The sequence below is a fragment of the Indicator indicator genome, chromosome 38 (assembly GCF_027791375.1).
Source record: "Indicator indicator isolate 239-I01 chromosome 38, UM_Iind_1.1, whole genome shotgun sequence".
Classification (NCBI taxonomy): Eukaryota; Metazoa; Chordata; class Aves; order Piciformes; family Indicatoridae; genus Indicator; species Indicator indicator.
In genome coordinates, this window is record NC_072047.1 from 600,787 (window position 1) to 611,843 (window position 11,057).

Consider the following 11,057-nt stretch of genomic DNA (forward strand, 5'->3'; position numbering starts at 1 on the left):
CTGCCTTATTTCCCCTTCCTCACACCACTGCCTGATTTCCCTCTCCTCACACCACTGCCTTATTTCCCCTTCCTCACACCACTGCCTTATTTCCCCTTCCTCACACCACTGCCTTATTTCCCCTTCCTCACACCACTGCCTGACTTCCCTCTCCTCACACCACTGCCTTCCCTCCAAATGCAGCAAACCTGCTACTGGCTGCAGAGCCCAGATGACAGGAGCCTGTTTTAAGAAGCCAACCTGTGGCCTGCCTGCAAAACCAGTGCTGAGAAGAGCAAGGAGGTGGGGAGCAGCTGCTGAGTCATCAGTTATTTCTGTTGGTTTTACAGAATCACAGACTGGTTTAAATTGGAAGGGACCTTAAAAAGTCATCTAGTCCAACCTCCATCTGCAACTAGAGCAGGTTGCTCTGAGCCCCAACCAACCTGAGCTGCAATGGTTCCAGGGTTGAGGCATCTACTACCACTCTGGGCAACATCATCAAACCATCACTCCCTGTCCTGTCACAACACCTCCCATCTTTCTGATCATAGAATTGGCTCATTGAAAACCAGTTTGCAGTGGAATTGGCAGGTGGAAGACTGGAAGGGTTACAGGAGTGGTTTCAGAGCTCCAGACAGCCAACCCCAAGTGGCACACTAAGGAAAAGGGTGGATTTTAGAAGGTTGTTGTGGTGGATGTAGAAGGTTGTTGAGCAGAGAGAGAGCTTGAGGAAGTGTCTCAGCTGGTGTTAGCCCTCTTCCCTGCCAGGCAGATTACCTGATCTCCAACTGGTTGGGATCTGTACAGTGCAAAGATCATCTGAGGACTCGTCTGTCGACGTGCCAATGAAATCAAAGTTCAGGCAGTTATGGGTGAGCTTGAGAAGCTGCATGAGCAGACCATGCTGGCTCTCATCATTGAGATTCAGGTTCTTCCCAGAAGCCTAGAGGAAAACATGGGATTAACAAAGGATAAAAGGAAAAACAAAACAACCAGAAAGCATCAAGCTGACAGCTGAGTTTGGGGCAGTAGGAATCACAGGATGGCTCAGGTTGGAAGGGATCTCAGAGCTCATCTGCTCCAACCTCCTTGGGCAGGGACACCTCTCAACCAGACTCAGCTGCTCAAGGCCTCATCCAGCCTGGCCTTGAACACCTCACCAAGGCCAGGTCACACAGGAACACATCCAGATGGATTTTGAAAGTCTCCAGAGAAGGAGACTCCACAACCTCTGCTCCAGGCCTCCAGCACCCTCACACCAAAGAATTTTCTCCTCATCTTCACACAAAAACCTCCTGGGTTCCAGTTTGTGTCCATTCTTCCTTGTCCTATCACTGGGTACCACCCAAAAGAGCCTGGCACCTTCATCTTCCTCCCCCCCAGCCCTCAGAAGTTTCTAGACATGGATCAGATCCCCTCTCAGCCTTCTCCAGACTGAACAGCCCCAGACTTGGGTTACATTCACAGAACCACAGAAACATTCAGGTTGGAAAAGCCTCTCAGGATCACTGAGTCCAACCCAGAACCCTACTCTGCAAGGCTCACCCCTAAACCATATCCCTGAGCACCACATCCAAACCTCCTTTAAACACAGCCAGGCTTGGGGACTCCACCACCTCCCTGGGCAGCACATTCCAGTGCCTGACCACTCTTGCTGGGAAAAAAAATAACAAACTCTTCCTCCTGTCCAGTCTAACCCTTCCCTTGTGCAGCTTGAGGCCATTCCCTCTTCTTCTATCACTAATTACCTGTGGGAAGAGACCAGCACCAACCTCTCCACAACCTCCTTTCATTCAGGGAGTTGTAGAGAGCCAGGAGGTCTCCCCTCAGCCTCCTCTTTTTCACACTAACCATCCCCAGCTCCTTCAGTCTCCATCAGATTTATTCTCCAAGCCCTTCCCAGCTTCCTTGCCCTCCTCTGCACTGCCTCCAGCACCTCTCTCTTGTGTTGAGGTGCCCAAAACTGGACACAACACTCGAGGTGTAGCCTCCCCAGAGCTGAGCATCACTGCTTTTTTATTCCTCAAACCAAAGCTTGGATGAGGAAGCAGCCCAGAAGACAACTTTTAGAACAGAAGTGCTGGTCCCAGGGGAGTTTCTACAGGAGGAAACTTCAGCCCACAAAATCCGTGGCCCTCACCACCCAAGTGCCTAGAGGAGATGCTGAAGGTTTCCTTACCTGTTTCAGTAAATTGCATGACAGGGTGAAAATATCAAACAGGGAGGAGTCTCGGAAGGAGGAGGCTATTTTCCTGTGCTTGGTCAGTGGGTGGGTGGTGTCCGCCTGGGCAGAGAGAAAACCAAGGCTCAGAGGTGGAAGGAGACCAACAGAACCTCGAGGAACCCTGTCCTGAACTGGGACAATCCAAGGTTTGTCTCCCTAGAGGGGTGGCCACAGCAGAACGGGATAAAAAAAAAAAGAGAAATCATCCATGGATCAAAGCCTCTTTCCTGACAGGAATTCCCACCTCCACCGCTTCCCAGAGCGGATTCAGCTGCTGCCCCTGCCAGAAAGAAGGGATGGGTTGGCTCTCAAGTTCCTTTGGTCCCTCAAGTTCCTTCAGGTCTCTCAAGTTCCTTCAGGTCCCTCAAGTTCCTTTAGGTCCCTCAAGTTCCTTCAGGTCCCTCAAGTTCCTTCAGGTCCCTCAAGTTCCTTTAGGTCCCTCAAGTTCCTTCAGGTCCCTCAAGTTCCTTTAGGTCCCTCAAGTTCCTTTGGTCCCTCAAGTTCCTTTAGGTCCCTCAAGTTCCTTCAGGCCCCTCAAGTTCCTTCAGGTCCCTCAAGTTCCTTCAGGTCCCTCAAGTTCCTTCAGGCCCCTCAAGTTCCTTCAGGTCCCTCAAGTTCCTTCAGGTCCCTCAAGTTCCTTTGGTCCCTCAAGTTCCTTCAGGCCCCTCAAGTTCCTTCAGGTCCCTCAAGTTCCTTCAGGCCCCTCAAGTTCCTTTGGTCCCTCAAGTTCCTTTAGGTCCCTCAAGTTCCTTTGGTCCCTCAAGTTCCTTCAGGCCCCTCAAGTTCCTTCAGGTCCCTCAAGTTCCTTCAGGCCCCTCAAGTTCCTTTAGGTCCCTCAAGTTCCTTCAGGCCCCTCAAGTTCCTTTGGCCCCTCAAGTTCCTTCAGGTCCCTCAAGTTCCTTCAGGCCCCTCAAGTTCCTTTGGTCCCTCAAGTTCCTTCAGGTCCCTCAAGTTCCTTTGGTCCCTCAAGTTCCTTTGGTCCCTCAAGTTCCTTCAGGTCCCTCAAGTTCCTTTGGTCCCTCAAGTTCCTTTGGTCCCTCAAGTTCCTTCAGGCCCCTCAAGTTCCTTCAGGCCCCTCAAGTTCCTTCAGGCCCCTCATGTTCCTTCAGGCCCCTCAAGTTCCTTTAGGTCCCTCAAGTTCCTTTGGTCCCTCAAGTTCCTTCAGGTCCCTCAAGTTCCTTTAGGTCCCTCAAGTTCCTTTGGTCCCTCAAGTTCCTTCAGGTCCCTCAAGTTCCTTTGGTCCCTCAAGCTCCTTCAGGTCCCTCAAGTTCCTTCAGGCCCCTCAAGTTCCTTCAGGTCCCTTCCAAAGCAGGATCAAACAGCAGCATTTTCAACTTAAGAACATTTAAGGCTGCTTTTTGAAGTGCTCCAAACTCCTGAGGGTTAAATCCTTCCCACAGCCATGGGGCAGAATCAGAGTCAATCAGGTTGGAAAAGACCTCATAATCACCAAGTCCAACCTTCTAACCAACATCTCCATGACTACCAGACCATTTGACCACAATCATGGAATCATTAGGGTTGGAAAAGACCTCTAAGACCATCAAGTCCAACCTTCTACCCAACATCTCCATGACCACCAGACCATCTGACTCCAAATCATAGTCATTAAAGGCTGGAAAAGACCTCTAAGATCAAGTCCAACCTTCTACCCAACATCTCCATGACCACCAGACCATCTGACTCCAAATCATAGTCATTAAAGGCTGGAAAAGACCTCTAAGATCAAGTCCAACCTTCTACCCAGCATCTCCATCACCACCAGACCATATCCTGAAGTGCCCCATGGTCAATTCTCAGCAATTCTAACTCCCCTCCTGAACCTGCACAGCTGAGAAGCAAACTAGGAGGACAGCTAACCAGTGACAACCAGTTTGGACTTTGCTGTGTCCATTATAAACTCCAGTTCTGGAGCTCTCACCACAGCAGAATGAAAAGCTGAGATGATCTAAGGGACAAACACACACAGGTGATGCTTGAGACTGGCTAAGAGTCTCCAGTTGACTCTGCATGCATTCCAGTATGGGCCAGCACAACTTGAGGTCACTTCTGGGACTGTTTTGTAGGAGAAGGAGAAAAGTGAAGCAACAAATTCCCATCTTGACCATGAACTTGGAGGGTCTGGCAACATTCCACTTGGCCAGGATGAGTTAGCTGATGGGCAGGGAGTTATCCCAGGTGCAACTGGGATGGAGCCTGCTTGCAGGCACACACTGAGGCTCCACTTCCTTCAGGCTTTTGTTCTAACAGCAGAAACATGCAAAGATCTCTTCCCATAGGATCCACCTCCATCCCTGTGGATGTTGTCTACCTGGCCTTCTGTAAAGCCTCTGACACAGTTCCCTGCAACATCCTTCTCTCTAAAGTGGACAGGGATGGACTGGATGGGTGGTCAGTGGCCAATGAACTGGTTGGATGGTCACAAACAGGAGAGTGGTCAACAGCTTGATGTCTGGATGGAGATAAATAACAAGTGGTGTCCCTCAGGAGTCCACACTGGGACCAGGGCTCTTTAGTATCTTCAGCAATGCCATACTGGGATCAAATGCAACCTCAGAAAGTCTGCAGATGCCATCAAGCTGAGTGGTGACACATCTGAGGGACAGGATCCACCTAGAGGGACCTGGACAAGCTGGAGAAGTGGCACTGTGTGAGCCTCATGAGGTTCAGCAGGGCCAAGGGCAAGGTCCTGCACCTGGTATCAATCCAAGCTGGGGAATAGCCCTGTGGAGAAGGATTTGGGGGTTCTGGGGGTGCAAAGCTGGACATGAGCCAGCACTGAGCACTGCCAGCCCAGCCCCAGCCTGCCCTGGGTTGATTCCCAGCAGTGTGGGCAGCAGGGGCAGGGAGGGGATTCCCAGTATTCCAGGGGTGGCCTCACCAGTGCCCAGCCCAGGAGCACAATCCCTGCCCTGCTCCTGCTGCCCACACTACTCTTGATCCAGGCCAGGATGCTGCTGGTGGCATTGTGGCCACCTGGGCACACTCTGACTCATCTTTAGCTGTTGAACAACACCCCAAGGTCTTTCTCTGGTCATATTCTCCAGCACCTCAATGTCCTCCTTGTAAGCTGGAATGATGGAGACAGGGACCCACAAGAGGAGGTGCTGGGGATTGTCTTCACACTTGGGGTTTGACTAGCTGCTTAGCATTGCTCTCTCCTCTTTCACCTCAGAAGATGGCATTAAAATATGAGAGAAGATGGGAAGGTGCCAGCAAAACAAAAACAATTCCTCAAGACAAGAAGTTTCAGCATCTTACCACAGGAGCAACAACAAATAAAAACCCCCAGAGCAGGAAAACACCCAGCAGACAACATCCCCCACCACACACACCCCTAAAAATAAACCCTAAAATCAACCCCAAAGCAACACAAGACACACACAGAGCAGGACACAACAATATGAATGAGAAAATTGGACACTTACTTCACTGAGGAAGGCTGTAGCACTTACTTGATTAATTTCATTCGTTAGTTGGGACAGGATTGTCACTCCTATGATGCAGTGCTCTACACTATCCTGAGGAAGGAAAAGAAAGGGGCACAGGGGAAAGCAGTCAGCAGGACCAGGATGGTTTTGGGAAGCTTCACCAGAAAAAAAAAAAAAAATATCAGAGAATGGGTTGGGTTGGAAGGGACCTCCAAATGTCATCCAGTCCAATCCCCAGGGACATCTTCTGCTAGATCAGCTCTGTAGAGCCTCACCTTGAACACCTCCAGGGATAAGGTCTCAACCACCCCCCTGGGCAACCTGCTGCAGTGTTCCACCACCCTCACATGGTGCAGACCATGTTCCTAACACCCAATCTAAATCTTCTCTTCTCTGAGAACCTTTCTGCTTGGAAGATTTTTCCAGCCATGATGGTTTACAGATGCTTTGTCTTTGTGGGGGAGTGACTGGAAACGAAGGCTATGGGTGCCAGCGAGGAGAGGACCTGGAGTGTGCTTGATGTTAACACAGCAAAGGGCTCTGAAGAGCTGATCAAAACAGGTTTGATTCCCTAGTTTCATTTCATTGTTTAATCAACAGCTCGGTGTCATGCCCTAACAAACAATGGAGAGATTGATTTAGGTTTGATTTGCTTTCAAAGCAGTTTGATTGTAAGCAGAAGCTGCTCGGAAGTTTCGGCAGCAGAGATTTGATTTCGGTTTGATTTCCTGAATCAGTTGAATTTTCTGCAGCAGAGAGGGATTGAGATTTGATTCTTCAAATGAATTTCTCCACAGAGGCTGTGTGGAGATTTTTTGCAAGCAGAGATTTGATTTTTTTTTTTCCAATCAGTTCGATTTTAACAGAGGCTGCTTGGAAATTTCGGCAGCAGAGATTTGATTTCGGTTTGATTTCCTAACTCAGTTGAATCTTCTGCAGCAGAATCCTGCTTGAGGTTTGATTTTTCAAATGAGTTTGATTTTAACAGTGGCTGCTCGGAAATCTCTGCAAGCACAGATTTGAGTTTTCAGTTTTATTTGAAGAGAGGCTTCCTGGAAATTCCTGCAGCAGAGACCAATTTAGGTTTGAATTTTTTTTTTTAAATCAGCTGAATTTTAGTAGCTGCTGAGTGGAAATTTCTGCAGCATAAATTTAGTTTAGATTTGTTTTTTCAAACCAGTTTGGTTTTAACAGAAGCTGCCTGAAAGTTTCTGCATCAAGAGATTGATTCAGAGTTGATTTTTCAAACCAGTTTGGTTTTAGCAGAGGCTGCCTGAAAGTTTCTGCATCAGAGATTGATTTAGAGTTGATTTTTCAAACCAGTTTGGTTTTAGCAGAGGCTGCCTGAAAGTTTCTGCATCAGAGATTGATTCAGAGTTGATTTTTCAAACCAGTTTGGTTTTAGCAGAGGCTGCCTGAAAGTTTCTGCATCAGAGATTGATTTAGAGTTGATTTTTCAAACCAGTTTGGTTTTAGCAGAGGCTGCCTGAAAGTTTCTGCATCAGAGATTGATTTAGAGTTGATTTTTCAAACCAGTTTGGTTTTAGCAGAGGCTGCCTGAAAGTTTCTGCATCAGAGATTGATTTAGAGTTGATTTTTCAAACCAGTTTGGTTTTAGCAGAGGCTGCCTGAAAGTTTCTGCATCAGAGATTGATTTAGAGTTGATTTTTCAAACCAGTTTGGTTTTAGCAGAGGCTGCCTGAAAGTTTCTGCATCAGAGATTGATTTAGAGTTGATTTTTCACACCAGGTTGATTTTAACAGAGGCTGCAGGAAAATTTCTGCAGCAGAGATTTAAGCCTGAAGGAGGAATTGTGTAACTGGACTGCTAAAAGATGTTTCCTAGCATTGAAGACTAATGGTGGCAGCAACCAGATGGAACAGCTTGCAGGGGCAGGGATGGAAGTGATAAAAACCTGACCTGTCCTGCTAGTTGGTGTCTGCCCAGCTTTGGTAGTCAACCATTCAATCAACCAATGCACAGATGAAAGACTTGGCCAGAGGGGATAGGGAGCAGAAGAAGAACTGTGAAGGGCATGGACTTGCAAATCCCAGCAGGTGTGAATTCATCTCCCAGAAAATCTGACCTGTAAAAACCTTGTGACATCTGTGATCACGTTCCTGAAGACATATTCATCCTTCTGACAGTCAAACCAGCCCAGCTTTGTGATCCTGGCATACAGCTGGATCAGGGCTTGTGTGACAAAGGTTGCCAGCTTTGGCCTCGTGGCAAGGTAGTTGAGCACATAGTTCCCTGAAAGACAGAGAAGAGGTGGGTCTGGAGATAGAAATTTGGAGAGATGGAGCTGAGGTGGTGACGCTGAGAGGAAAAAAAATATCTTTTGGAAAGCTGTTTACAAAGGAGACTCTGCACAGGGGTGGGTTAGATACAGATGTTGAGCTTTTAGTTGTGCCTTTAGCATAGTAAAGCTGTGGAACAGCTCTGGAAAGTGGTTACAGGCAGGGGAGAGCTCTTCCCCACAGACCTAACTGGTTCTGAACGATCAGATTGAGCACATGGAAACAGCCAGAGAGGCTGAAAGTGATCCACAGAACCCCAGAATCTCAACATGGATGGGGTTGGAAGGGACCTCTGGAGCTCATCCAGTCCAACCCCCCCTGCTGCAGCAGGGCACCCACAGCAGCTTGCCCAGGAGCACAATGCCCAGGGGGGGTTGGAAGCTCTCCACACAAGGACACTCCACAACCTCTCTGGGCAGCCTGCTCCAGGCCTCCAGCACCCTCACACTAAACAAGTTTCAACTCATCCTCAACTGGGTTCCAGTTTGTGCCCATTGCCCCTTGTCAGTCAGGATTGGAAGGGACCACAAGGCTCAGTCAGTTCCAACCCCTCTGCCATGGGCAGGGACACCTCACACCAGATCAGGCTGGCCAGAGCCTCATCCAGCCTGGCTGCAAACACCTCCAGGGATGGAGCCTCAACCACCTCCCTGGACAACCCATTCCAGGTTCTCACCACTCTCATGGTGAAGAACTTCTTCCTCACATCCAGTCTGAATCTCCCCACTTCCAGCTTTATTCCATTCCCCCCAGTCCTATCACTTCTTAATTTTTTACCCTGATTTTGTAATTTATTATCCTGATATCCTCATTTATTATCCTGACTTTGTATCATCAGCTCCTCACCAGAGCTGCTCCAGGCCTCTCCGGCACCTTCCCAGGGTGGCCAAACTGGGAAGCAAAAGTGCTTAGAGAGGAAATTTTCCAGCCCTGGCTGAAATGCAGACACCACCTATCCCCAGGAGCTGGGTTAGAAGAGGGAAGGTCTTGTACTCACGGATATCTATTCGCTGTTCCAAGGGCAGAGGGTTGTTTGTGCGTGACACCAGTTTGGTAAGGCATGTAGCTGCCAGTAACTGGGAGTAGGATGACTGGAAAGGACAGCAACAACAAAAATAAACAAAACAGAAGTTTAATCACACACTTCAGGAGCTCCAGCAGCAAGGTTGGGTAAGTTCAAGCTAATTGCTCTCTGGGAATCACCGAACGGCTCAGGGCGGAAGGGATCTCAGAGATCAGCGACTCCAAGCCCCCTGCCATGGGCAGGGACACCTCCCACCAGCCCAGGATGGTCTCATCCAGCCTGGCCTTGAACAGCTCCAGGCAGGAGGCATCCACAGCCCCCCTAGGCAGCCTGTTCCAGTGTCTCCCCACCCTCACTCTCAAGAATTTCTTCCTCATCTCCAGCCTCGATCTCCCCTCTCCCACCTCAAAGCCATTGCCTCCTGTCCTCTCACTCCCAGCCCTTGTCACAAGTCCCTCCCTGGCTCTCCTGGAGCTCCATCTAGGCACTGGAAGGCTGCTCTAAGGTCTCCCCAGAGCCTCCTCCACAAAATCAGCCGGAGGCACATCCTGCCAAGAGTCACATCCCACAACATCAGCATGGCAAAGCCACTCTCGTAGAGCGCATTGGGTTGGATGAGAGCTTTAAAGCTCATCCACTCCAACCCCCCTGCAGTCAGCAGGGCCACCCCCAGTCAGATCCAAGCTGCTCAGAACCCAATCAAAAACCTTGAACGCATCCAGGGAAGGGGCCCTCCACCACCTCCACCTCATTGTTTGGGCTGATATAAAGTAAAACAAAACAACCAACTAAGCAAATGGGCATTTAAAAACTGAAGCAGGCTCAAAAAAAGAAAGGGAAAGTCAAGGTTTAGTGCTGGAATCTTTGCCACCCTCCCTTCACACACTAATTCCAAAGCACATGATCTGCTTTCCCCTGCTTTTAACTGCTGCCTTATGAAGACAACACCATAGCAGGGGCAATTTTCCAAGGCAACATTCCAAAAGGAAAGCTGCTGGATTTTTTTTTTTTTTATCCCCTAGGAAGCTCTCTTTGCACAAGACAATTTTCTTCCCCTCCAAGCCCTTCAGAGAAGGCAGGGGGTTCTCCTAGCCTCTGAAATGCCACTGCCAGAATAATGTTTGCAGCTTCAAGCTTCACACGGCTGGGTGGCAACCTGCAAAGAAGGCAGCCCAGAAGCCATCAGAACTGACAACCCTTTGGAGGAGTCACTGCAGCAGCAGAAGCAGCCAGCAGAGCCAAGGCTTTGCTTTGGCTGCTGACAAACTGAGCTCCACAGGACCACAGGGTCACACCAAATCACAGGATGACACAGTCCTTGGGGTTGGAAAAGCCCTTTGAGATCATCCACTCCAACCATTCTCTAACTCTGCCAAGGCTGGAGTTAAACCATGGCCCTCAGCACCACAGCTCTGCAGCTCAGAAACACCCTCCAGGGATGGGGATTCAATCACTGCCCTGCTGCAGGCTTTGGCAACCCTTTTGGGGATGAAAAGATTCCTCCTGTCCAACCTAAAGCTCGCCTGGAGCAACTTAGAATCATGAAATCACTAAGGTTGGAAAAGACCTGTAAGATCATCAAGTCCAACCTTCCACTCAACACCTAAATGATCTCTACACCATGTCCTGAAGTGCCACCATCTACCTGTTTTTTTGAACCCCTCCAGGGATGCTGACTCCACTACCTCCCTGGGCAGCCTGTTCCAAGGCCTGACCGCTCTTGGAGTGAAGAAACTCTTCCTAATATCAATCTGAACCCCCCTGGCACAGCTCAAGGCCATACCCTCCTGCCCTTGTCACTTCTTCCTTGGCAGAAGTGACTCCACCAGGCTCCAGCCTACCTTCAGGGAATTGTAGAGAGCCAGAAGGTCTCCCCTCAACCTCCTTTTCTCCAGTCTAAACAACCCCAGTTCCCTCAGCTGCCCCTAAGAAGATTTATGCTCATGGTGTAGAGATTCTGGGCAGGGACTGGTATCAGCTTCCCCCACCAGCCTGGCACCAAAGAGCAGGACCCTTCCCCATGGCATCCTGGGAACATCACAGAATGGTTTGGGTTGGAAAAAACCTTAAAGGTCATCCAGTTTCAACCCCCTGCC

The 11,057-nt window shown here is 49.4% G+C and overlaps 1 protein-coding gene across 1 annotated transcript in view; it reads right to left on the reverse strand.

Moving 5' to 3' along the window:
* Window positions 1–11,057, reverse strand: part of XPO7 (exportin 7) — a 71,206-nt gene that overhangs the window by 39,947 nt on the left and 20,202 nt on the right. Inside the window, exons 4-8 of the mRNA XM_054396587.1 lie at window positions 8,935–9,028; window positions 7,724–7,890; window positions 5,662–5,727; window positions 2,162–2,266; window positions 760–925 (exon numbers count right to left, since the gene is read on the reverse strand). Coding sequence (XP_054252562.1) covers window positions 760–925; window positions 2,162–2,266; window positions 5,662–5,727; window positions 7,724–7,890; window positions 8,935–9,028 — 598 coding nt within the window. The remainder of the gene's footprint in view (window positions 1–759; window positions 926–2,161; window positions 2,267–5,661; window positions 5,728–7,723; window positions 7,891–8,934; window positions 9,029–11,057) is intronic.